The 27,188-nt window shown below is 41.7% G+C and overlaps 1 protein-coding gene and 1 long non-coding RNA gene across 3 annotated transcripts in view; one reads left to right on the forward strand and one right to left on the reverse strand.

The window, feature by feature from the left end:
* LOC102555540 (uncharacterized) overlaps positions 1–27,188 on the forward strand; it is a 50,042-nt gene that overhangs the window by 14,294 nt on the left and 8,560 nt on the right. The window contains exon 4 of the long non-coding RNA XR_015646666.1: positions 6,923–6,963. This is a non-coding gene — a long non-coding RNA (uncharacterized LOC102555540). The remainder of the gene's footprint in view (positions 1–6,922; positions 6,964–27,188) is intronic.
* On the reverse strand, positions 1,208–25,387 carry Glra4 (glycine receptor alpha 4). Of its 2 annotated transcripts, NM_001191914.2 has the most exon segments (9): positions 1,208–4,876; positions 9,779–9,928; positions 14,278–14,492; positions 18,198–18,338; positions 19,799–19,881; positions 20,022–20,245; positions 20,951–21,018; positions 21,301–21,431; positions 25,007–25,387. In NM_001191914.2, coding segments are annotated over 9 exon segments (1,371 nt in total). In that variant the 5' UTR covers positions 25,075–25,387; the 3' UTR covers positions 1,208–4,585.

The raw sequence follows: 27,188 nt of genomic DNA on the forward strand, positions 1-27,188 counted from the left end.
TGCCTGTGTTTTCTTTCCATAAGACCTCGGGACCTATAGATGATTTGAAAATCTCTTCTTGTACAGTTGGTAAAGCAATGTATTGAAAATAGCCCCTGTTGTGAGACTAGAGTAAGCTACTTAAAGTTTTTGAACCTCTCATCCTTTCCAGGCATTTCCACCCACTATGAGGTAGTTATTCTCATTTTCAGTTAACAGTTGTGACAACTGAAGTACAGAATAGTTCAATAATTTTGTCAAGGTCATGTAGTTACTGTGTTCTGGATTTCTCCATGCCTTCAAATGAGCTTTTAGAAGAAGAAACTGAGGCCCAGGTAATTGTCATTTAAACCTAGACCCTGTCCAGAACTAAAGCACCACACTGACTTAAAACCAAACTGTCATGAATGGAAGCTAGTAAAAGAAGGAGCTTATATATTTTCTAGATCTATTCTGTAAGAGAAAATGGTTCCTAGGTTTAGGTAATAGCAAGATTTCCCCCTTATTCTAGGAAATTAATAGTGAGGTCTGTTTTTAAATAACACACCACAGACTATAACACAGTAGGGCATTTTAATAAAACTTTTCAAGTGAAAGCAGAGGGTGCAAAACAGACCTACTCATGTGACTTCTTTGAGTGGCTTCATGTTAGTAGACTTTGTCTTTCCATGTGGAGAATTCCTTGTTTTGGTGAATTGGCTGAGAGGCCATTCTTCCCCTTGTTTTAAGATCTGCTAACAAGCTGTTCTGACTAATAAACCTTCAGCCCATATTTGTAGCCTATAAACATTAGTCTAGCTGGAGACTGATAGAGCAGAATGTGAGGCTGGAAAGAACATACTAATTACTTTCCCTTCAGAGATGACTGTCTCCTCAGCAGAACCAACATGTAGAACAGTGAGGAAGCAGATGGCCGTGCTGCTTAAATTCCTACTACTAAACTCACTTGTCACTGACAGTGTTTATCTAGTGCTTGGGATCAATTATAACATGATCCCAGTCTTAATAAATGGTATGTTGTTAATTTTTAATAAGAACATTATAAATTTTTCAGTGACGTATGTAGCTTACAAGGTTGTTTTAATTATGTTTCTGTTGTACCTGAAGTCTACATTGTGTGTACATACCTGTAAGGACTCTGATTTTTTTAAGATTTCTTCTGGATTTCTTTTTTTGTGTGTGTGTTCAATTAACAGAAGGGAAAGAACAAAACATATGACACAGGAAGTGGGAAGATAGGCTTTTATTCTAATTACACATATTGTGTATTATTAGGTACCAGGAACTGTGCAGGGTAATGAGTTGTATAAAATGCATCTCTTGCCTTCAAAAATGTATTCTACATTGCTTCCATTGAAGCAGTGAGTAGAACCTTGCTTGCTGATCCCAGGGTGATTCCTGATCTACATCGTTTAGTGTTCCTTAACAGATTAATCCCAGCATAGTCAAGTACAGTGTTTTGAGATTTTAGTAGACAGAGATAATGAGATAAGACTAATAATGCTAACAGTGATACAGACACTAAAGAACTGTAGGAGAAGTCATTAAAAAAATCCAAAAGAAGTAATATATTCTGGATACAATTGAAGCATTTACATTGCTCAACAAAAAGAGAACTTTCAATCACCCTAACAGTTTAAACAGAAGAGCCTGTTCTTTATGATAGGTGAAAAAATGCTTTTGGAAATGTTGAAGGAATAAATTTTTCAGTACTTTTCTTCCACTTAGAGAGCTGCTTTTACTTGGCCTGTGAATTTGGAGAGAGCAAAAGGACCTATGTAGATTAAAGAGAAAAAGTAGGCAAAACCCCTGGTATTCCACAAGGGACACACCAGTAGCCTTAACAACTGAGTAAATAAAGCCTTTCCTCTTAAAAAATACACCTATAAAATATTTATCTAATATTAAATATTAACAAAGAATTAATGAAAATACCTGAAATACTTTATCTTTATAGGAACCCCCCCCCCCCCCATGCCTTAAAACACCGTTTAAATCTTAGAATCGTAACAGATTGATTCAGGTAGAAATAGTATGGGTTTCTGGAGGGGTAAGTACTCCAAATGAGACTCTTATATTACCATTTCTCAATCCACTGGTAAGGATCCAAGTTTAACAATTTTGTGATTGAACAGATGGCTAAATGTCAAACCCCTTCAGTGAGACCTAGCACTTCCCTAGTCTCTGTACATATGTGAGAAGAATGAAGAAAATGAAAGCCATTTGCTCTGGATCTGAGGTTGGCATTATACAAATACTTCTCTGCTTAAGGGCTCCAGTGAGAATAGTACCTTCCACCTGGCATTTCACTCTGAGTGGCTTTGTGAATTCCTTTGCTCTATTATGTTGGTTGGTACTTTGGCTTCTTTGGCACCCAGCACCAGCTGATGCCCTGATCTGAGGCCCAGTTGGACAGCCTTTATTGCTCAGTACTGTAGCTGTCTCCAGGGCATTGTTCTTGAGACTTCCAACAGGGCAGATTTGTGCAGTTGGCCCATCTGGACAAGATCTGTAACAAGTAGAGCTCTGTGCAGTAAGCTCATCTCCATAGTCCACCCTCACCATCCCCGCCTCCGAGCTGCAGCAGCCTGACACCCCAGCCCCATCAGGGACAGTATCAAAGAGATACTCTCTGCTGCTTTCAAAGGGGTATTGCTTGTGGCTTCTCATTGATTGGCACTACCTGGGCAGAAATAGGAACATAGGAGCTCTCTTCCCTTTCCAATGTAATCTCCTCCTGTAAACCAGTTTTTAATGTTTGATTCTTGGTATGAGAGTGCTCAGATGGCCAAGTAATTTCTAGATCTGAATATGGTAGTACACACTGTTAATCCTAATCCTGAGTAGGGTAAGACAGGAGGATTTTGAGTCCAAGGCTAGCCTGGGCTGCAAGTAAGTTACAGGCTAGGTTTGGATATACAGCAAGACCTTCTCTCAAAAACAAAACAAAACAAAACAAAAAAACTAGGCCAGCTACCTTGATCATTCCAAAGTTCTTTCTTCAAAATCAAGGGAGACAAAAGGATATCCCAATGAATAAGAAAGGTCAGACACTTCAATATGTAAACAGAGAAATAATGCAGGTTTTATCCTTGCACTGCAGCATTTACATTGACCATTGGACTTATTGACTTTGAATTAGAATTCTATGCGAAATGATGAAGTTGGGAGAAAGACATGACATAGAGATAGAGATGGGAAAACAGAAGGAGGATAGTTAGAATGGGTAAGTGAGAGCTCCGATTACATAGTTAATTATTTTTCTGGGTCCAGAGAAAAGGACACAATGTTTTAAGATTCTAATTGTTTGTGTATTCCAACTTCAGTTCTCCCACTTTAATCTTTCTTATTTTTGTGCTCTTCATAGTCAGATCACTTCATAGAACTCAATGTACCAGGCCCATGCATCCCCACAACTTACAGTGACACAGCAGCCCACTCCATCTGACCTTTTCTGTAGCTTTCCTGACTAATCCTATGGAAGAAAAAAGGGAGCACAGAAGGGTAAAGAAATAACTCAAATTATGGCTCTCTACCTTCTACAACTACTACCCCAGATAGGTTAAGCCAATGTTTGTTTCCCTAGAATCCTAGATGGGGACCCTGTCCATGCCTAGTTCCTCCTTAGGAATCCTAAGGAATCCTACTCTGTTCAGAACAAGGTTGCCTGGCACCATTATTTGCTTGCCAAGAAGAGGTGAAGGAGAAAGTTAGAAGGTCCTGCAAAGTAAAGAGATTGGAGAGAAACAAGAGTAGCAATCTGTCTAAAGAGTGTTTCTGTACTCTACTTCTTAGATTTTAGTACCTTTCTTTTTTTTAGTACCTTTTATATCACCTTTCCTAGATAAATTTTTTTAAAATAAAATTCTTAAGAAAAGAATAAGCCCCTCCCCATTCTCCAACCCAGCAGCATAGCAAAATATGTGGCTATGCTATTTGATTAGGGACTGTAACACATACGTCTGAGACCAGGAAGCTTACATAGAACTGGAAAGGTACACTTTCTGAGAGTCCTGGGTTCTTGCCCCAGTTCTGAAAATATTTCTTTTTCTAGGAGAAGTGAACCTATCTGTGTTGGGCCATATAAAATTGTCCGAGCCCAGTGCAGCCTATGACTACCACATCATTGTTAAGAGGTTCAAACCTGTGCCTTTGTCTTCCTAGCAGTAAGGATATGTGGACAGGATAAGCAGGGCAGGATTTGTGGACTGACAGTGGGATGGAGAGAAGTGTCAAGTAAAAGCCAGGCTCTGAAGACAAGTAGAAAAATGCAGATGACAAAGCCAAGAATCCCACAGTCTAGCTATTCTTCACAGAGGAGTCGTAGCAATGACAGAAAGTCATTTTGGCATTAGACACATGGACAAACAAGGAGAAAAGGCCGAGTAAGCCATCAATCTGAATGAGGGTATATAAGCCATGTTTGTAAATACAGCTACCATTGGCACTAGGCAGTCACCACATAGCTTGGGAACTGGTAATTGAAGTTATGAGTGGGAGGTCAAGAAGGAACTGTTGAAGCTCCTGATACAGTCTGATGGAAGGGAAAAGCCCACCTGGATGAAAGCAGGAAGCCAGCAGCTGTACACTATAGCCTCCACCCTGTTCACAGTGCCTGGTGGATATCTTCTGACCTTAGCACTTTATACACAACCCAATAGAAGATATTGAAGACAAGAAAAGTAAAAGGGAAGACAGCTCTGGAGATGGTGTCAATTCTCTTGGCTCGGTCCACATAGACTTTCCTCATGGTTTCTCCCTCCTTTAGAAGAGTGGTTGGAGGTTGGGGACTGTAAATGCTGGAGCCTTCCATTGGACCTCCATCCCTTGCTTGTAGGCAGTGTCCTAGGCCATAGCCACGAAAATAGAAGCGGCCCTCTCTTATGATGTCTTCTTCCTATAATTGCAAGAGATAAAAGGTGGTGTTTATATATATATATATAACATATATATTAAGAAGATATATGCAATGGTTTTATTTATAGCCATTCACTGAGTTGCCTTTTGAAAATGTGTAACATCATTTGGAGTCATCTAAAACCTACTAAAGTACCAACATCTCAACGTCAAATTCTGTGACAGGTAAACAGAACAACAAAACCACCAGACAGTGAAGCTGTGATATTTTGACTTGGTAAATTCATCTAAATGAATTTAAAAAAGCTAGCTGATTTTGGCTTAAAGCTAAGAATTCCAAAAGTTTTAAATGACCAAGTGAGCTAGGCAAAGTAGGTTAAAGTTGACCACTCTTCTGAAGATCTGTATTTCTTTGCAAATTAGCTGAGTGGATATGGGAGTCTGCAGTAACAGTCATTACCCAATGCACATTATATTCCTATACAATTGGCATGTCTTTTGATAGCCTCAATAGCATGGAGGGGGTACATTTTAAATAAGCAGTAGATTGCAGAAAGGCCATTACTATAATAGTTGACACATTGAGTAACTGTGACACAGCTGGGAATCAGGAAGTAAGGATAGAAAGATAGAAATAAAAGAAATTGAAGGGCATAGGAGGAGGAAGAGGGAAGAAACATCCACAAGAGCTTTATTTATATGAGAAGCCCTCAGTCCCTCTATCCCTGAACTTATTTACTCTATTTTCTCATTTTAGAGCAGATTGGAGAAATATGTCCTTCAAATGGAAGATGATTATTTATATTAAAAGCATTGAATGCTCTGCAGTAAAAGCTTCAGCTAAGAGATTGCCTGAAATGAAATGTCCTTTTGTCTGATTTCACCTACCAACTCAAGTGTGCCCAGAACTAGGAGGATCTAGAGACTACAGTCTCTTATCCCCAACACTGGAGAAGTCCAAAGTAAAACAGAAAGAGTAAGCCACCCTGGCTACCTGATGTAGTTCTTTAAGTTATAGGAACAAGAAATATGTGTGGGTATGTCATGCATATGTATATGCAAAATGAGCACAGAGGTGTTAACCATTTTGTACAATTGAAGGGACACTGTAGGATGTTTATAACAAGGCCTCTGCTGCTACAGAAATCAGTTAAAAAGTAGTTTTGTAGATGAGATACTGGCGGTTGGTAATAGTAACTCCTTAATTATTTCATCACCCAAAACTGGTACCTGTTATGAGGGCAAGCCTGGGCATCAGTGGCAGACAGACTCGGGCCAGAAATTCACAAACCCTTTCTCTGCTCTCTGTTAGTTCATATATAGACAGGTTCACCCCCTGCATTCCCAGTGACAGGAACCATGCTTGGAAGCTAATAGATACTCAGTAGATGTCTGTTGAATGGACAACTGGGCTGATGAACTACATGCTTCAGGATATGAGGAGTGGAGTGGCTTTTTGTTCTTGGATGCCAATATCTTGTCAGGGCCCTAAACTAAAGAGTCTACTCAGAAAAGAATCTTGCTCAGTTATGAAATACTTGGCAGGAGAAACAATTATTTGCCCCCACTATACAGTGGTTCAATAGCCTATTGCTTCTACAAAGGGAGAAACGCTTTTTAAAAATATTATTTTTATTTGAGGCGTATGGGCATTTGGCCTGCATGCATGTCTATGCATCATATGTGTGTGCTGGTAGGGGCCAGAAGAAGGCATCATATCCCCTGGAACTGAAGGTACAGACTGTTAGCGGCCATGTGCATGCTGGGGAGTGAACCCAGGTCCTCCGGAAGAACAGCCAGCCAATGCTCCTATCCACTAAGCCATCGCTGCAGCTGTGAGGAACACTTTGAACACAGAAAAGAATTAACATCTGTCCACCAGACAGCTTTGCTGTCCTGTTCTTGATGTATCGGGGGTCTTCATAGAGAACTATATGTCAGAGGTGGTTCCCTCTCCTGGCTTGTCAATCTTGAATGGTTTCAGTTGGGCAGCCTGAAGGCTCTGCTCATTTTGGCCTTTTTGTAGTCAGAGGTCTTTATTAATCTCACATGCATTCTATAGTTAATTTTCACATTCTTCCTACAGGGAAGGTTTGCTGGGCCCATTTTACAGATAAAGAACCAGAGGTAAGCAAAACATCTCACAAGGAATTAAAAAAGTGATATGGGTAAGTAAAATTAAAAAAAAAATCTTCCTAGCATATCAGTATAGGATCCTGTACCCCGCTATTCACCTATCCTCCCAACTAGAAGATACAACTACAGAATATAGGTATTGAGAAAAAGTTCTGAGGGAGAAACTTAAATCCAACTGTAATTTCTGTTTTTATAAATCCTATTATTTCTCCTTTTATCCAGTAAATCTAAGGAAATTATGTGGAAATATTTCCCAGGCTAGAAAAAAAAGTAATTTTATACAAAAGAGAGCATGTATTTAATAAAGTAAGCTGCTCTTGGCTCTTTTTAATATCTATCTTTTTAGCTTGCCCAGCAAAGATTAGTGCCCTAAAATACAAGGATCAAAGAGGCCTGGGTTTGGATATTAGGTAAGTCCTGAATGGTGACTGTCTACATGTTGGGAAGGGACAACACGCCATTAAATATCACTTGCTATTTCCATGGTTATTGAACTACAGTTGAATTTTTTTCTACTCATCTAGGAGCCAAGTGCTGAAAGGCTAGAGAAGGAAGCTGGGAGATAATGCTCAGTGTAGAAGACAGGATAGAGTAATATAAATATGGAAGTGAGGCAGTCAGGGAGAAAAGAAATTGGAGATGGGGCAGAGCATTCAGTGGAAGCTGGAGAGGTGAGCAAGGTTCTGAAAGTAAGCCCCTGAGAGGATTTGTTGGTATTTTGTCAATTTTCTAGTTCTCAAGTTACTGTATTAATAATACCAAGGATTCTTGTCTATCCAGTTCGACAGTCTTTGCCTTGGGCTGGTATGTTTAGAGCCAGGAGCTAACCCTGCAGGGATGATGAGAATAAGTGTTTCACCCTTTCCTCTAAATCACTTAGACCATCTGGGAAGGTAAAGTACATGCACAAAACATCATTTCCTGCCACAGGAACCATGCAGGGGAGACAAGTGGTATAGGAGGTAGTACTAGGGTCAAGATGAGAAACATTGTAGTAACTAGTAATCTTTTTTACTGGGACATCAACACAAGCGTTTTAGGTAGGAAAGGGTCTGCAGTATTTGACAATCTGTTCTTCCCTAGGATTGTAATATTAAAAAACATTTAAAAAACATGCGAACTATGAATTGAAGATTTTGGTTCCTGGAGACAAGTTTCATACAACTAAAGACGAGGCTGAGATGGTTATTTTGTGAAAAGGGGCACCTTGTTTTTTTTTTTTGTTTTTTTTTTTTTTTTTTTTTTTTTTTTTTTTTTTTTTTTTTTTTGTCTTGTCTCCCTCCTACCCCTATTATGAGGCAGGAAAATCTTATAAGCAGGTCTCTGAAGAAAGAGTCTTATTCAAAGACATGTAATTGTAGATCAGTCCACTAGAGGGCTCATCCCTTGGGAACCATGAAAGAACTAAAGAGAGGAAAAACTAGGAATTCAGAAAAATCTGGGAGCCCTGTCTTCCCCAAAAAGGAACCATACCAAGAAATGTGAAGTCATATAGATAGTTTGTGTGATCATTGGAAGTTATAATAGTGGAGTGCCAGGAGCAACTGAGGTAGGAGTTGACTTAGGAAGAACAAAGAATCCTTGTATTAGTATGTCTCAGATAGGCTCGAGTCAGAGTGTGTGTGTGTGTGTGTGTGTGTGTGTGTGTGTGTGTGTGTGTGTGTTACTGTGGATCAAACCTAAGATTTATAAATATATGCTTGCTTGGCAAGCACTCTGCCGCTGAGCTATAACTGCTGCCCCCTAGAGTCAGGATTTTAGCAGTGGGTTCAGGTAACTTGTTTTCTGTCCTCCAAAAGTAATTATGTGCTTTGCCTTTTGATTTTGAAGCCTCTGGATTAGACAGAAAACATGGAGTGAAAGCTCGAGACATTGTGTCTCTAAAGATTAAGCAACCAGTACCAAGGCTTTCTACCTTGCTCATAATTGGAGCTTGCTTTTCTCAGGGTAGCCTAGGCACTTCTGTTGTCATGACAACTTACCTAGTGTCTATTGTCTGGGCAATTGAGGGAAAACTGCTTCTGTTGTCATGACAACAACTTCCTCTTCTATCTCCCCTTGGAGATCACTCTGTTCTGGAAGAAATGGGGCTAACAAACAAGAGTGAGGAAGAAGACCACCTCAAGCCTACCAACTCTGAAGTGCCTGATGTTCAAGACCAATTCCACCAATCAGAAGAGGCAAGTGGTGATCTTTCAATTCCAGTTCAAATAGGAGGACCATCTTACAGTGCTCCACTTGAAAGGCACTGGTGTCTAACACTTAGTTCTTAATAGAGGATGACTTAAAGTACCTTCCTTCTGGATGTGAGGAAAACCAAAAACAACTATTATTAATTCTCAAAGCAATAACATCAGTGCTAAGCCAATAAGGTTGCAATACTGGCAAATATGGTTTTGTTTGCTTGTTTTGAGACAAGGTCTCTATGTAGTCTATCCTGGAACTTGCTATGTAGTCCAGGCTGGCCTTGAACTCACAAAACCTCCTGTCTCTGCTCCCAAGTTCTGGGATCAGGAGCATGTGCCACTATGCCTCTCTTGGGCTAATATATCTTAAGTGTTTACTGTATGGCATTCTCTTAATTTCTCTACTGCCTTATAATGGTTAATGTCCCATTGGATAGAAAAAGGAAACAGAACCAGAAAAACTAAGTATTTAATTTAACTGTCACCAGCGTAGGACTAGAATCTAGGATTCCCGATTGCCCAGTCCTAGAGTCCTGGGTTAGATTTGTGGGAGCAGTAATAGGAAGGAAGGAAGAACTCCAAAGAAGAAGGAAAGTGGGCCCCACCCCTTTGGTACTCACCATGTGTCGACGTCTCTGCTTTCTACGAAGTCTCATAAATTCCTTATGCTGACGAGAGACAAAATTGACTGCAGCATACTCAAGCAAAGCAGCAAATACAAACAGCAGGCATACAGCCATCCAGATGTCAATTGCCTTCACATAGGACACCTGCAACATCCATGAACAGAGACGTTATCCTTTCTGAGTCCTTGCATGGACTCTCCAGGGGATTTCTAATTCATATTAATTGCCCTGTTATTGCTCAGTTTTATCCTGAAACTTCTGTGGTTTTAAAAAAAATCTGTCATATGTATCTTTATCTGAAAGCCTGTGTCAAAGAGATCAGGCTACCAATCATCCTTCATCTTTCTGCAGTCGTCACCGCCCACTGTTAGGAGCCTTTCCCATTACTCTTCACTTTTCTTCTTTGTTATTCTTTCATGTCTATTTTGCCTTCTGTCTCTTCCTCAGTTATTTCTTCTGATTCTTCTCTTTCAGTAAATAAAAATGATCAAAATCACTTTTGCTTGCCCTCTGGTATGCCCTGGGCTTTTATAGCCATGTGAGTTGTGTGGAGACATTTACTACTCAGAGAGAAAGGGTTTCAGCAGAGGTCACTTAGTTAAAAGGTGATATTAGGACTGGAAAATTCTGAGCTTTTGAATCTGTGGCCTTGACATTTACTTTGGTTACAGCCTGACTGGCAGACTAGAAGCTTCTCCATTCCTGTTCGGTTGTTGACCCTGTGGAGTTTTCTGCTGCCTTTGCAAGAGTCACTGCTGAGGAATGGAGTACAGTGGTAAGCTAAAGCTTCATCGTTCACCTTGGAGAGAACAGGGCAGAATCCTAAGAGAGTGCTACTTAGCCCTTGTCAGGACACTTCAGTAATTGCAAGGCACTCTTGGCACCCACCCATCTGTTTCCTACTGTGTTCCTCTTATTACCTGCCTTTGGTAGCTTTGAAGAGCTTTTCTCCCACTTCCCTGGTAAAGGCTGAACACAAACCTCCTCAGGAACAGGGCACAGCTGGAAGGGGCTAAGAGGAGGGATGGAACTTCAGTTTGTTGAGAGCCTCTGTGTAGTTTTGCGCTCACTCCATATAGCTTCATATCAAGAGTAGGATTCGGGAAAAGTGATTCCTTTTATCAACTTGTGTATTATAAAGCACCTAGAGTGCTGCAGACCCCAGGTATAGAAAAGGTTTCATTGGATAGATTCTTTGTTACTGCCTTTCTCTGTGATAGTAGAGGTTGATAGTGGAGATAGAATGCATGGCTTTGTGTTACAGGCATAATGCTTTACCAGTAAGCTATATCCCCAACCTCCCGTCTTAGTGCTCCTTAACTGAAAAGAAACTGTTCCACCCGAAAGAGCTTTCATCAATGTTCACAGGAAATTTTGGCAGCACGATTTTAAAGTGGTCATAGCTCCTGGCATCTTATGGGTAGACGACAAGGGTGCTATAAAATATTATAAAGCGCATATCATTCCTCCCTCCAAACACACACACCAGAATTATCTGCTTTAACCTACATGTGAAAATTGGCAAACTCTTTTACTTCTGGGCAATTCCACTGAAAGTGTAGTAATGGGTTACTCACATTCAAAATTCCTAGGTGCTATCTCCAAGTCAACACCTGTGAAGAAGGTATCCCATTTAACTGTCCATCACCCAGACCCACTGGGCTCTCAAAGATTTCAAATACCTGCTATGAAGATCAGTTATGAGGCAATAATACGGGATAGTCATGAAGGGCTTTAGACTATTAATGAAAAGAACACTCACCTTATATATTTGTGGCTTGTCAGTGATAAATGAGTCACTAATAAGTTTTAAAAAGATCACTGTGATCATATCACAACCCATCCCCATACAGCTCTTTAGAGGTTCCCTGTTAACTTTGTGGTCTAGGTGTGCTACACTCACCGTGATATTTGATCTCTGACTGCCTCTTCAGGCTCAGTGTGCCTCTTGTCATCTAAGATTGTGCTATAGTGAAGTGTTTCAGTGTTTTTAAAGAAGCCCTCCTTTCCTCTTCTCTCTTTGATTTGGCTAACTTGCTTCTTAGCTTCCATATTAGATATCATATTTTTGAGAGGCCTTTCCTGATTATTCTAGTGTGTATTTTATTTCTTATGAACCTGGGTTACCCATATCTCTTTAGCATTCATCACATACCTGGCCAGTTCTTCCACTAGACTGAGCTTTTCCATGCCAAGAACTATTTTTATGTTCTTCAGTGTTCTGTCCGAAATACCTGAGTAGTTGGCACACAATAGGTGTTCTGTTTTGTTTTTCGAATGAACAGATAAAAGGTTTAGCAGTGTATTTGTCTCTGCTGGTTCCTACTTGCTGTCTCTGCCCTTCGTTCCTTTCTTTGCCTCATGAGCTAAAGGTATAGAGAATTGGAGCCTTCCTCCCTGGTGCAGCTTATATCTTGTCATCCATTTGGCTTTTCCTGTCTGCTGAGCCTCTTGCAGCTATGGAGATCAAGAGCTTGGCAAAGAGACGGAAATCAGTGCCTTTAAGGGGGTGCCACACAAGGTAATGAAGACTAAGGGGAAAGGCTACCCCAACTGAGTTCCCTTACAAAGAAATCTCTTATACTCTCTTCCTAGACAATAGAGTTGTGTTTTGGGTGAGAGTAGTGTTGCTATCAGATGCCTCTGGCCTGGCCTCATCTCTTTCCTTAAATCCTCAAGCAAACATAACGTTGCCCAAACTGAAGGGTGAGCAAGAGCTCCTTGGCTTGCTGGTCCCTTTGCCCCATGGCTCTCCTTAGGGAGACTATTCATTTCAGGGTAAATGCTTGGCTATGTGGCTTACTGGCCAATGAAGCTATTAAAAAGTCATGAAAATATGACAAGAAGGCCCTAATGTTTCAAACATCCTCTTAACACAGTCTGTTTTTCCAAGTGAGGAAACAGTGATAATTAGGAATAAATGGATTGGGCTTACTCACAGGAGGGACCAGAAAGGAAATTCTCTGCGCAAGAGTCATAAGTGGCATCATCTTCTTGGGTTATGAAGACTCTTTTTGCTTGCCAGAGACGAAAACTTGGGGCACAGCTGTTAATACCATGATTACCATAAAAAGCCATTATAGTAATACAAGTATCATAATCTAGGCTATCCTATGGCTCACCTCTAAGGACAATCTAAGAGCCTCATTTATACCCCAGTGCATTTAGAAAATACATACAGGAAGGGATCCCTGACTACTACTTCTCGGGTGCTTGAGGCTGATCTGGACTTGACCACTGTTTATCTCTATAGGGGGATTTAGGGTAACATTTAGATTTCTTAGCAATTGAAAGCTTAGTAGGGGAAATACCATCTGCTGTACTCCTAGATCCAATACTTATTCTTTTTTTTTAACTCTGACGCCTGATAATTATGAAAATAATTAATATTTATTAAGTAATTATTATGTGCCAAACACTGTCCTTGAATTTCAATACATTAATTTATTTTTCACTGTAACTGCACGGGGCGGGGGGTAGCATTCTTAGTCTCATATTACAGGCAAAGCACTAAGAGACAATTTACTCAAGGTCATACTGTAGTAAATAATGAGGCTGGGATTTAAACCTAAGTCTGCCTGACCTATTCTCCTATTAGCAGTTTCATAAACTTCCCCTTTAGCAATTTCATAAACCATTAGTATCCACATTATACACTGTTTAAGTCTCCAATAAAAGAAGTCTTACATGGAACGAGCAATGAGAGATAGCATATCTCAGGGCAGGGTTCCCAACAAATCAGAATAAGAGGGAATATAAGAGGCAAGAGTCATTATTCTTTCATGACCAAACACAGTACATAGTATGTGCTCAGTAAATATTTGTTGAATGAAAAAGAATGGCCTCACTCCCTGATTTGCTCAGAGCCTTGCTGACCATAAGGACTTTGAGGTGACCTTTAAATTCCCTACATGAATACACAATGCAGGGAGAACTGTTCTTAGTCCCATCAGCACAAATTTTTCTGCATAGTCAAAACATAAACAGGCCCCAGATGATCAGAGTCTACTGTCTTTACTTGCTAGTATATTTGCAACCTCAAAATATTGTCCTTCCCCCCCCAAATAAACACTATATTTAGAGCACTTTGTAATAGTACCTTATTGGTTATAGAAAGAGTGCAGAATTGAGTTCAAAACTATTTCTTTGGTTGCTTCTGGTTATCATTCACCTTTAGAAGGTCAGTTAACCTGTGATGTATCTGCATTCTCCCCTGTACTGTGAAAGAATAGGACTTTCTGTGTGATAATGGTCTTTTGCATGCTTGTGTTCCCCAAAGAAATTAAGGAAGGCAGGATCTCCAGTCATTCCCTAGCTAGGAGCATTCACATTGTTATGCTATTATGGCAAAGAGGAAATATTTAATGGCGGCCACTGCTTATTGCAGTTAAAACCCAAATGCAAGGTGAGAGAGAGGAGCATAGCAGGGAGCATGCGATGAGTGGGAATAGGGGGCTTGATGTCAGGCAGGTTCTGTTTGCATAGCTCTTCACCTTAGGCAAAGAGGCCCTGGATCCAGAGCTCTGAGTTGTCATGGTGAGGACAGTGGTGATACCAAGGCCTACACGAGCAGGGGCGGCATCCATGTTGATCCAGAAGGAGACCCAGGACAGGATGACAATGAGTAGACTGGGGATGTACATTTGAATCAGATAGTAGCCCATCTGCCGCTCCAGGTGAAACTTTACCTCAATGCAAGTGAATTTTCCTGTAAGAAAGAAATGAAGTATTTGGCTCTGAGTCCCCATACTACAGCTTAGCCTGTATAGGTCAGGAACAGGGCAGCCTTGCTGAACCAACCTCTGAGATGCTCAGCTGGCCCCAGATAGGGCCAGATACATGAACCGTGAAAGCTCGCTCTCAGCTCAGCCCTAAAGTTTAATTGCCTTCTTGCTTCCAGAATTTTTACTTCCGGAATAAGATTTTTCACATAACAATTAAAAAAAAAAGAGGACAAAGAATAAGAAGACTCTCTGAGGTTGAATCTCAAGTTTTCACTTAGTAGCTATATGATCTTGACTAAGTCACCAAAGCTTTTGTTTGTCATGCCTTTTGTTTTTGAGACAAGGTCATTTTATGTGGTCCAGGGTAACATCAAATTTGGAATTCTCTTCTGAACCACCATGCCAAATTCCACTAGTTTGAACTAGTTTTCTAGCTTAGAAACGGAGTAATTAGCAATATCAGCTCCATTGTTGGACTGTTAGAAAAGTTAAATGAAATGCTGTAGTTGAGGTGCTGTTTGCAGTCACTATTTCACTTGTTAAAGTGTATTAAGAATAAATTAGTTTGGACTTCATTAATAATCATACCACCCTTCCTTGCACTTGCTCATATCCCAGAATCCCAGCTGGAATAAACTCTGTGTGAGTCTTAAGAGAGAACACCATCTAGTATACAACTGGACAGGATTCACAACCAAGATCAGCTCTGAATCCTGGAAAGCGGGCTCCCATAGACCAGTGGTTCTCAACTTGAGGACCGAGACCAATTTAGAGGTCTAATGATCATTTTGCAAGAACCACCTAAGACCACCAGAAAACACAAATATTTAGATTACAATTCATAGAAGCAGCAAAATTACAGATATGAAGTAGCAATGAAAGTTATGTTTTGACTAGGGAGTCACCACAGCATGAGGAACTGTATTTTTAGGGTCACAGCAGTAGGAAGTTGAGAACCACTGTCACAGAATATCAGGTATCACTCTTCTATTCTGCCATACAACAATGCCTCAGTTCTAGGTATACATCTCAGTGCTCTTCTTATTCCCATACCAGTACCCTTTACTTTATCCTGATTCCCATGGCTCGGAAGCTAAGAAAACAGTAGTTACAGCTTCTTTTAAAACCAGAAGCTTTTGATAACACAAGAGGAAAATGAGATAATTTGTATAGCGATCTCTAAGTATCCACTGGGAGATGGCTTTCAAGATTCCCCTCATAATACCAAAGTCTGTGGATGCTCAAATTTCTTATATAAAGTGGCATCATATTTGTATTTAAACCATGCATACCTTCCATATACTTTAAATTAGGTCTATATCATTCATTTAAACTGTTTGTTTGTTTATTTAATGTGTGTGTGAGTGTGTGTGATTGCGTGCGCATGCATGTGTAAGTATGTGTGTGTGTGTGTGTGTGTGTGTGTGTGTGTGTGTGTGCATGCGCGCGTGAAAGTTAGAAGACAACTTTCAGTTGTCAGTTCTTCCCTTCTACCATGTGGGTCTCAGGAACTGAACTCAATTCATTTATCCACTAAGCCATCTTGTCAGTTCTATGATATAACATAATAATGATATGGAAAGTCTGTACATATTCAGCACAGATCAAATTTACAATTAATGCTTTTGTTCTGAGGTTGGATGGACATTTGTATGTGGAACATGTTAACATGGAAAGCCAACTCTGTGTCTTGATGTTATTCTGAACAAGGCCTCTTAACTGATTGCTCAGGACTACTGATTTGAATTTACTGCTTGGGCTTTGGCATGCAGCATGACTCTGACCTCCTACTTGTCCTGGAGTCTACTCCTACTCAGACCCACAGGCTTCTTCCTGTGACATACCTCTTACTGTGTCCCCTATATCCTTTCCATGATTCCCTTCATTTTTTACTATAATAATAGTTTGGGTTTTAGTTATTAGGTTAACAGTAGTTTAATATAGACAAATAAGAGAGAAGGAATAACATTCTTAAGCTCATATTTATCAAATCACTACTAAGTGCCTGGACTTTTTATAGTTTAACTAAGTCCTATAGCACTTTTTTAAGTGAGTTAAATGATTATCTCTCATATTACAGATAAGGCTACTGGAGCATAAATTAAACTGTATTTCTCCAGGGTAACCAACCAGTATATAAATAAGCTAGAATCTAAATTCAGCCTTATTGCAGAGTTCGTACTTTAATCCACTGTATCACACTACTTGAGAAATATTTAGTAATACTATTTCCTTTCAGGGATTTTTAAATACATATCTTTGCTTTGTTCTTATCACAATATAGTCATACTCTGTACATAACACTGAATCTTATCCTTTTTTTTTCTATTTGTACTTTTCCCATAAAGCTATAAGAACTGTGAAAGTGTCATGTTCATGACTATATATTATTTTACCAAGTAGATACACTAATTTACTTATAACGTATGGGTGGATATTTAGAACAATTTCAAGTTTTGCTAGCATTAATAGGAAAAATGTGACTAAAGTCAATGAGATATTTTGTAATATTTTCTTAAAATATATTCTAAGGAGGGGAAGTCCTATATAAATAAGCAGGAAAAAATTAGCTTCTAAACTAGTGTCAGTGTTTCCTGAACTACCTACTCACACCGTAAACCTCATGATACTTATTAACCATGCAAAGTTCTGGGCATTTCCTCTGGTATATGTAATCAGAATCTCAAAGAGTTACAGCCTAGGAATTAATATTTTTAAAAGACTCCCTCGGGGAATGAATATATTGAGTACAAAAAGCTTGGAACCAATTCCTCTACATTCAAATTGTTATCCCCACTCCCAAGTCTCTACCAATTTCTACTCCCAGCTGTAGTTTTTAAATTCAAGGAAGTATTCCTCCCCCATTCCCACAAAGCCAAGTTGCTAAAGGAAATGAGAACCTAGCAACTCTGAGGAAAGCGGAAGGATTGAGCTGTCCAGTTTGGGCAAACAGTTCCTCTCCACTTCCATGTTCCACATGCAGAAAAAGAATGTCTCCTGACGTTCAGAGAGTTAAACAGTGGAGGTGACTATGGGAAGTGTGCATGCTCAGCTGGCTGCTCCCTCAGGCCTGTTTCTTCTATTCCAGCACAACTATTGACAACTCCTAAATATAGATTTCCTAGCTTTCACACAAAACTGACCCTAGGAAAAAGAGGACATTTTTGCTGTTCCTTGTCACAGGTCCCTTTAATGTGCAGTATATGAGGGATATACAAACATGCGCTTTGGCGTTACATCTGTATTTTAGTTCTGATTCTGACAGCTATTAGCTGTGTAACACCTAAATCAAACTCTCACTTCCCCCTGTTAACTTTCTTTTAAAGGTGTATTTTACAGTTCTGTGGGTTTTTTTCTGTGTTTGTGTGAGTATGAGCATGTCACATTGCATGTGTGGAGGCCAGGGGACAGCTTGTAGGAGTCAGTTATCTTCTTTGAGTATGTATGTCCTGGAAATTAAACTCAGGCTGTCAGTTTCACCTACTGCGCCACCCTATAGGCTCTCTGTGCTCTCTTTTTGAAGGTGGTGTTGATAGCATCTTCTGCGATGAAATACAGTGTAGAAAACCTGTAGCATCATGTGTCTAAGCTGCTGAGACTCTAGTAGAACCTGGTTGCTTTGTCCCCTTGTCCCGCGTCTTGACACCCTCTAGTACCTCACAGCCAATAAAGACTTGCCTGATTCTTACCTGTGTTGTAATGCTTGGTACAGTAACCTAGATCCTTCTCATCCCGCAAGATAAATTGGGGTAGAGTCAACCCCTCAGCCACTTGGACAGCAGGAGCATCTTCTAGCCACTCAAACATGAGGTCATTCATGGTGTAGCCAACTGCAAGTGACAAAGACATCAAAGAGTTTCAGAGTATATGTTTGGGGTGAGGAGACAGGTGGAGTTAAGATTGGCAAGGGTATATACTTGAGGGACAATGTTTGGGTTTTAGAAATGACATGCTCAGCTTGGAAAAGGGAATTATAACTGAAGAGGGAATTTCCTGTACTAATTGAGCAAGTGAGAAAGATCCCAGACTCCTCTACTCTATGAGTCTCAAGCTTGGGAAATGCTTAGAGAGAAACTGCTCTGGCAGACTTGGGATGTAGGACAAGAAGGTTGGAAAGATGTCAAGGACCCCAGCTGGGAACCTCCTGCCATATCTTAAGCCCAGAGGAGTAAGCATGTGTACCAACCACATGTCCTGAGCTAAGCCTCAGAGCCAGGGCTTCTGCCACTTTTCCTCAGGGAAGAGAGAATTATTTCTGTCCTTCCAGCCATGCATGCAAGAATGTGCATACCACAGACTCCTAGCCAGGGACTTGAATTGGAAAAAATAGAGTTAATAGCTGAACATGCCAAGTTGCTTACAGATTGCTTGAAGTTCATGAAGGCTCATGTCACAGACATGGCCATATTCTCATGTGTAAGACTGGAGTTTACAGAATGTAATGTAAGTCCTACTGTAGCTGTATGACTTCAGGTGAGTAATCTACTCTTCTGTAAAATGAGGGATTAGAGGCTTCCCCAGCTAGGTTTGTAAAGTTGTTGTGAGGGATAATGGGAACATGTCTGTGCATATGGTATATGAATTCTAGAGGGTAGACCAAAGGGCACTTTCTTTGCACCTCCGTTCCCATATGGTAGAAATAATGCTACAAGTTTTCTTCTCTGAGGAATGTCTCTTGATCTCACAGATTTACCTCATGAGCCAGGTGATAGGTAAAGAGTAAATGATAGCCCATCCTTGCCATCCTTTATTGTCTCTGCACATTTGGCAACCCAAATAGTGTGACGCCTTTGCCATAAAGGAGACTGGCTGAGTTTACCTCTCTAGGTATTGACCTATACCTGAAGCTGCCCTCTTATTCTCTGCAATCATCATCTGTATTCATAAAGAATCAGTTCCAGAAGTACTTCCGTCTTGCCCAAAGATGCCATATATATGGGCATCTTCAATGTCTTAATTCTGGGAAAGTAATGGTGAAGCTACTATAGGGACTACAGGAAGAAATTTGGGCAAAGGAGGCACCCTTCAGATAGTTTCCTGTAGCCAGGAGCACATTTCTGTACATGGCTGGGAGTTATTTTGTTCCCCAGCCCTATGGAACAATCATCCCAGCAAGTAATGTGGAAACACAAAAACCACACTGGGTTGGGTGTCAAGGAGCCTTGGCTATTAGTCTCACCCACAACAAGAATTGATTGTGTGTGCTTGGGAAAAATGCCTCTCCTGTCTAAAATGCCATTAACTAGCTGTTACTCCAGGCCTAGCCTTGTGATTCACTAGAAATACTTACAACTTTCCAGCTGCATCGTGCAGGTCTGGATGTCCATTGGGAAGTTCTTGAGGTCCATTGGGCAGGACAAAATGAGGGTCAATCTGGTGGGAGCAGTGAAAAAGTAATGACATCAGTTTGCTGGGTTCCAGCACTGTACAGCACGGAACATCTTCCCACCCTTCTACCTCTGTCTGGCTTCTTCCTCTTGATACAGAATCTCCTTGCTATATACTAGGTGCACCTGATGCTGTAGAGAACATTCCCATTCTTGAAGATGCGCAGTAACTTGTTGTCTGTGGTCACCTCATGGAAGTTGGCCCCTTTCTCATTGGCAAAGAAGAGGTCTGGCTTCCAAATAGAATCGAGCATGGATGGGTCTAGATCCAGAGAGTCATCTGGATATTCTCGGTAGGCCAGACGTGGGTCATTCCACTGCTGCCGCAAGAAGACATTTACCCGGTAGTCCTGGAAGGGTGGAAAAGGGGGCTATCAGATAAAGTGCTTTTCCCAGGAGTCCAATAAAGCCAACATGAGCAGAAGGTCCATGAGCAGGAAATGCTGGAGATGTATCTTGAAGACCAGTAGAGAAAGCCCACTTTGTGTAAATATGGCAAAGATGAGAAGGGATAAGACATTTATTTAAGTACCTACTATGTGGCAAACTCACTGCCAAGTGCTCATATTTTTTGGTAGGACTGGAGGTTGAACCCAGGTTCTTGAGCATGCTAGGCAAATACTTTATCACTGAGACACATCCTCAGCTCTGAGTGCTTTCCTCATACACATTATTTTACTTAAGCCTCACATCTGTCTTGTGTGGAGAATAGTTTCATGTTCTTCCCTTTACATATGAATAACAAAGACCTGGGGAGATTAAAATAGATACTAGGTGGAAGAGTTTTAATTTGAACTTTGGTATTTTTCTAATTCAAAAGCCTGTGCTCTACATCAGGTTACTTCACTTATTTGATGAATTGTTCTTAGGCTAGTTTGCATTTAGCTAGGAAAACCCTGGACTAAGAATAACCTCTCAGTCATCAATTCAGAGGTCTCATGGCTAAAGCTGTGATAACAAAGCAAGAAGAGGGCAGCAGAAAGGAAATGCATGAGATGTGATGAGCTTCTCCTATTCACACTGGAATGGAAGTGGGGAATAGGAAGACCCCTTACCATGGTGGTCTCAGTGACGGAGCCAAAACTGTTGATGAAGATGTTGCAGGTCACATTCACAGGTGGACCTAAGGGTAGCAAAGCATTAGCCCATTGACAGGGCATTCCAGAAAGCTGAGTGCAGGTTCTTCAAGTCCCTCTCTGAGCTTCAGATCAGGCCACTGCTGGGAAAAGACTGATAGCTACACAGACTCATAGGCAGTGTGGTGGAAGAGGCTCTTTTGGAACTGAAAGATCTAGCTTCAGACTTCAAGCCTCTTTCCTTAAGGGCAGTGAACAAGTACCGGCTAAGGAATGTGCCACCCAAAATAGTAAGCGTGGAGGGGACTCAGTATATGGACCTCTCTTACCTTTGAAATTGGGCCTAATCCTAGCATCATATCCAGATGTTCGTCCCATAAGCTTGTCCAAGAAATCAGAGGGGGACATGGGCTGGGATCCTTTGGGCCCAGATTTGACATCCTCTTTTGCCAAAGCCACACTGGATGGGAGAAGAAAGAAGTTTGAGGATAATTGCAGTTTGTGCTTTTCCGCCCCATCCCCCCTTTAATGGATTTGCTCATCAGACAGGGAGATATGAGAGAATGCTGCTCTGGTGTACTAAATGAGAAGGACAAAACAGTTAGGAGCCAACATGGCTGCCCAACAGTAGTTCTGGGAACCATGGCTTTCACATAGGTTAAATCTTTTTGCTTGTAATTCTCAGTATATGATGTTAAGGCTGTTGTCTCCATTTTTCAGGCAAAAACACAGGCCTAAGAGGTACAGAAACAGAGGAGGAGTGGATAGAGAGGAGAAGTAGGGAGGAAGACCAGGGAGGAATGGATGGAGGGGAAACTGCAGTCAGGAAGTAAAGTAAGAAGCGAAGTTAGTTTACTAATTAATTTTTTAAAAGATAGTTACTTGCCCAAAGTCTCAGAACTTCTGAGTGGACTAAGGACCTACTTAATGTTCTATTCCTGAAGGCACTTTGAAAGCATTCAAAGAAGAATGACATCTCACCCAGTGTGTTCTTAATGTGGCCTAGCCAAGGATGGGAGGAGCTTTAGACCAGGCAGCTTCTCAGAGACCTGCTATCAGTTACTTGGGCTTCCTGTGAGATTTCTAGGTCTTAGGACCCAGCTTCTTTGGGAGTCGATTTGCTTTGTGCCCTCCCTCCCTCCCTCCCTTCCTTCCTTCCTTCCTTTCTTCTTTTCTTTCTTTCATTTTTTTGGGCGGGTGGCAGGAAACTATGTTTAATTGTAGTGTCATAGCCATTACAGGCAGGCAAATTCAACTATGGTAATTCAGCAGGGATCTATAACCATGGGAGAGTTTCCCAATAGAGTGATCATACTGAAGTAAACTCTCATCTTTCTCTACCCTAAGACCTTGATTTGGGGGAAAGACGCGAGTATGTTTTGGCCTGGCATAGAATCTAGACTCTTTTCTTTTGTCAGTCTTCCTCCTAAGAGAACTGAGGAGATGCATCAGTGGATAAAATGCTTGCTTCACAAGCATGAGGAACAGTGTTCAGGTCCTCAGCACCCAGGTAAAACTCTGATAGACATGGCAACAACACACATGTAACCCTACCACTGGAAAGCTTAGCTTTTTGTGGCAAGCTGGACTGTTAGATTCAATGAAACTGGCTAGATACAGGTTCATCAAATGACCTTACCTCAGTATATAAGACAAAGAATGATCAAAGAAGACACGAGATCAACCCCAGGCCTTTACAGATGTATGCACACATGCATGTCACTGTACACCCACATGCATTTGTGCCTATACATATACAAACATGTATGCATACATACACATAAATTGCCCCAATAAATCTGTGTTCTAGTCAGTGACTGGTATAATCATTAAAGGAGCTAAGGTACCACATTAAATGTTTCACAAGATTTATCTAGGTTAGTTCTCATGTCAGTCCTCCCTGAGTATCTCTATTAAAATTGGTTCTTTGTATTTATGGGACACTGATTCAGATTTTGAGATGCTCAAATCTTTCATATATATAAAGTAGTATAGTCCTTGCATATAACTTGTGCACATCTTCCTGTATACTAGTAAAACATCTCTGGGTTCTAATTCCTAATTCACTTTAAATGTTATACAAGTAGTTGATTAGGGAATAGAGACAAGAAAAATCCAAATATGGTCAGTACCAGTGCTAATAAGTATTTTGAGTCTGTGATGTTTGAATTTGAAGAGCTAACTGTATATAGATTATGAGCCTAGGGATCAGTAAGGTGATGATGGTAAAATGACTTCGCTAAGGGCCTATAGCTAGTGGTAAACCCAAAATTCAGAGCCAAAGCCAGTAACTTCAAGACTCAATGTATCTATCCCAATACTATCAGAAAACAAGCAATTCAGGATGATCTATTGAAGAACCAGAGTGAGGAAAGGCTAAGACCTGTCACACTATGACTTCTTAGAGTTAGATCTTGGATTCTGAAAACAGGAGGAATCCCTTGCCCTGGGGACAGAGGCTACCCCCCTGCCCACTGGCAGGAGTAGCCAGAGCAGGTGGCCTAAGTATGCTGTGGAAATCCAAGGAGCTTGGTGGTGATGCTGGGGCAGGCAGAAGTCTGGCTTCACCACAGGATGTCCACACCAGCCAGGTGCTGCTTCTGCTGCTGCTGCTGCTGTTGCTGCTGCTGTTGGCCATTTGCCACCTGCCTGCTGGGAGGCCACATGGCCCTGCATACAGAGCAAGCAGACCTCTACTGTCCTCAGCCTTACTCAGGTCACCTCTCCACTGGTCCCTGTCCTAGAACTCTAAGATAGGCTGGGAATCTTCTGTCTTCAGTCCCAAAGCCTGTTTTGGTTACCTGGATTCTGAGATTATCTTGTCAAAGGAACCAAGACTAAGAGTGACTTTGTGAAACCACTCTATACACCCTTTAGTTTCTAGAATGTTCCTAACACTGACAGGACCTAGAAGGGTCAAGAACTGACAGTCCCCGTACAAGGCCCTGGGTGATATGAGGAAACAATTTTGACTAAGCTATGGGCTACTTGGTCAACCTTTGGAGGGTCACTACCCTGCTCTGTGATCCAGTTTCTATACATAGAACAAATAGCTCAAACTTAGAACTCTCTACGAGTCTGTCTTGCTCTAATTCCATCTACTTGTTCTTGGATCTTGAGGCAGTCTCCCCTCAACAAGGATTAGCAAAGCCCAACCCAGTGAACCCTTTCTGTTTGTATACTGTCAGCTCCCTCTGTGCTGCCAGTCCACTTTTAGCTGCTTTTTCCTTCTAAGCATACTATCCCATTCTGCGCCCCTTCCTGCTTGCCATCATGTGCCTGCAAGGAATGGGGCTGAAAGTACCTAAGAAGCGAGATGCTCTGGGACACTCCTTGTGTTAAGAGGGAGAAGACACAGCTCTGGCATTTACTCTTTTTACTTTGTGAGGCATTCCTTTGAAGAGCACTGTACCTGAGCCATAGCTATCTTGTCCATTCAGCATGCCCTGTCAACCTATACTAGCTCTTGTTAAAATGCAGAAGGGGCAGATGGTCAGGGGACATTCAAAAGGAACCCCAAGAATCCTATACTTGCAAAGCGAGGAAATAACTGCTACCTGGTATCTCTCAAAAGGACAGTGAGCAGCCATGTGTAAAAGGGGAGGGTGACTGCAGAAAGCTAAGGTTTGGGCATCCCAGCTCCAACATGCTGTGGTCCTGTGGCAATCCTGTGCCACCTGCAGGCTATTTGGCAGGCATCTGACAGATATTTCTGTCATTTTTAGAGATCCAGCTGATATGGAGATAAGGTTCAGTTACAGGATGAATGACCTCCATTTTAGGGATCAGCTACCTAGCCCCTACCCAGGCCCATGCAATTCACCCATACAGATGCTCCTATACCAGCACTGGGGCTGCACATCTGTACTGGACAGCTCCTGAGTCCTGACTGAGTAGGGTGGGTCTTCCCCCAATACCCTCCAGACTAGGTTTGTTTTTTCAAACTTAGAAGAAACTATGGCAGCTGCCCAGTCTGTTACCCCCAGCCCCCAGGTTGTGTTTGCATGCGCCTCCTTCTCACCCCTCCGAGCTCACCTGAGGAGGACCTTCCCTGGCAAGGTCCAGAGAAGAAGGAAGAGGCTTGCTGGAACAAGAGTTGTCATTCTGCAGGGACCTTGGAGTCCTTTCTCAGCTTGACTGCCAAGGTGAGAGCAGGTATCTCTGAGGGAAAGCCAACAGTATAGAGCCCTTCTCCAACTTGGACTGGAATAAGGAAGGAGCCTGTGTGTCTGGGCTAGGAGTTGAGCACTCTTTCCTTTCCTGCCTCTTTGCTGCCCTGTCCTTAGCAGTCAGGGTCTAGAACTATTCCCCTGAATAGATCTGGACCTGACACAGATAACCCTACCAGTACCGGCTTGAGCTTATCTTATACTGAGAAGGGCCTCAGCCTGCTGGTCAGGGAGCCAGAAAAGATTCTCTTTGGGTAGCAATCACTCTCCAAACCCTGGAGAGTCTTGGAGGGGAGGGAGGAACGAGACCGGTAGAAAGATGTTTCTCTCCCTCCCACATCCCCCTAGATGCACCCTCTGAAAGCAGCAATTTAAAGGCACAGTCGCCAGTAGCTGGAATGGGGTTCCCAGCTTGTCTGAGTACTGGGGAGGAGCTTGGGCTGCTCAGCTGCCACTTGGGGAAAGCCTGAGGTGTTAGGTCCAGCCTCCAACTCAAACAGGAGGAGTGCTAGCTCACTCGCAGTCTGTGCTCAGCCTTGTTACTCCTCTATCCAGCAGCTTTGTTTTAGCCTGGAGTCAAAATGGGGCCCTAGAGAATAGTATTAATGTTTTTTCTAAGGGAGTAAAGACTTGAGAGGGGTCATGGAGCAGCCACAGGGTATCCTGAAGATGAAACAGGTCAAACAGATGTGTGGAGGCTGACTTCAGGGGGCTGCTTGTTTATACCCTCAGGATTAGAGGAATGGAGGATGACAGCCCACAGCCTGACCCCCTCTTTACCTGCCCAGCTCTATTGTTTTCCTATTCCCTTTAACCTGATCACATTGTCTCCCCTGCTTGGTTCCCCTTGGTCGGGTACTCTTTGTGGAATCCTGTGACCTGTTGTAGCTCTCAAAATCCTTCCTCCTCAGTGTCTGCTCCCCAGGGCTGCTTGTGGGAAGGGACACTATCCTGAGTGCTTGGCTGGGACATTGGCTCTGTCAGCTTTAGAGGAATCACAAGTGGGAGGCAAGGCAGAATGTGACCTTCCTCCCTTGCTTTCTGCACATCTGCCCATGGCATCCAGATGCTTAAGCAGCTCCATTTTCTCCTGTCTGCTTGCTTGTCCAATTTTCCCTGTGTATCATAAAGCCCCAGGACTTCCCCGAGTACCCCTCCTACCTGATTTGCTCTCTCTTCACTGAAGTTTTCCACTGTCCACCTTTTTGCATCTTAGTTTTCCTCTGTTCTTTCTCTGTGTTTCGCCTCTCATGTCTGTCTCCCTCCTATATTCCCATCTCTTTCATTGTTTCCTTTCTCTAGCTTTCCTGTGTCTTAAATCTTTCACACTCTCCTCCTAAATTATAGCAGTGAGGAACCAAGGGCTTTCTTTTCTTCAGTGGAAACTCTCCTACCAGCTCTGCAGAGTGCTAGGGAAGGAATCAGTACCATTGTATACTGGTTAATTTGTTGTCTGGGTGGCTGTAACCTGTCTAGCTTCATCAGAAAGAGGTTGGCGAAGATTGCTCAGGGGTTCTTATTGCCTATATAGAGTGATTAATAACAAGGCATTCATGTGTAGATCTTATTCAGCATCCCCTTCCCTTTTTTGCTATGTTATTAAGGAAGAGGATTTTTCAAATTACAGATGAAAGCCAAAGAAGAGAATTTTCAAGAATAAATGCTAAAATATTGATGAGTAAGCTCAGTCTTTGGAATTTGGACTGAGAATGCTATATGCTTCAATGTTTACATGGTGGGCAAAAGCAAAATACTAATTACCCTGTAACATCTTTAGCCTCCCTTTTACTTCTTCATCCTTTGTCCTTATTTCCCTTAAGCATCACATACCCCACTTTTAGGCAGGAACCGAACCTGGAACCTTTCAGGGCAGTGGACCGGGGAGGGGGGTACTGAGAACACGGTTCCACTTGTCTCCTTTCTGTAACTTCCCCATCCTTGATAAGCATGATCCTGTCTCTTTCGTTGACCAAACAAGTACCACCACTTCTTTCAGGTTATAGGACAAGACCCTGCAGAAATATCTGGTCATATTTTTCATTCTACTG

This window comes from Rattus norvegicus, chromosome X (genome assembly GCF_021556685.1).
Source record: "Rattus norvegicus strain SHRSP/BbbUtx chromosome X, alternate assembly SHRSP_T2T, whole genome shotgun sequence".
Taxonomy (NCBI): Eukaryota; Metazoa; Chordata; class Mammalia; order Rodentia; family Muridae; genus Rattus; species Rattus norvegicus.